General features: G+C 63.6%; 1 protein-coding gene across 1 annotated transcript in view; it reads left to right on the top strand.

Annotated features, from left to right (window-relative positions):
• Nucleotides 1-325: 325 nt before the first annotated feature.
• Nucleotides 326-581, top strand: part of LOC146596358 (uncharacterized) — a 9,857-nt gene continuing 9,601 nt past the window's right edge. Inside the window, exon 1 of the mRNA XM_085304076.1 lies at nt 326-364. Within this exon, the coding sequence (XP_085160202.1) occupies nt 326-364 (39 nt within the window). The remainder of the gene's footprint in view (nt 365-581) is intronic.

Genomic DNA, 581 nt, shown 5'->3' on the forward strand with positions numbered 1-581 from the left:
GAATTCAAAGGCATGCAGAGCACGGCTGCGGCCGTAACAGCATCACGCAGCCCAGCCAAACGATTCTTTTTCTTTTTGCTTCCTTTTTTTAATTTAAAAAAACGGTGTCTGGAGGAGTGGGCACGCCCCGGGCTGCGGGAGACAGCGTGGCCGGCGCGGCAATGCCCGTGCCACGGTCATCGCTGGGACCATGCGGAGCTGGGGAGCTCGGGGGAGCCGTGACCGCAGGTGACGCTATATACGGCTATGCGCAGCACAGGTATCTCTGGTGCGTACAAGCAGTATCTGCCGTGCCTCGCGCGTGCATACAGTGCCTAATGCGGGTATGCCGTACATCCGTSTGAGCTCTGCGGGCGCCTCATGGGTAAGTATAGGGTATACATATACCTGCAAATATATATCGGCACGCAGGGAGAGCACGTGCGTGTACACACGAGCTGTACGCGCGCACGGGGAGTATGAATGGGCACAGCAGCCACGCCCCCGGCCAGGGGGCGGGCCCGGCTGTGGCCACGCCCCCAGCGGCGGCGGGCCCCCGATGGCCCCGCCCACCCCGCGCGAGGAGGCGGGGCCGGCGGGGG

This window comes from Rhea americana, unplaced genomic scaffold (assembly GCF_003343005.1).
Source record: "Rhea americana isolate MKP2758 unplaced genomic scaffold, rheAme1 scaffold_202, whole genome shotgun sequence".
NCBI lineage: Eukaryota > Metazoa > Chordata > Aves > Rheiformes > Rheidae > Rhea > Rhea americana.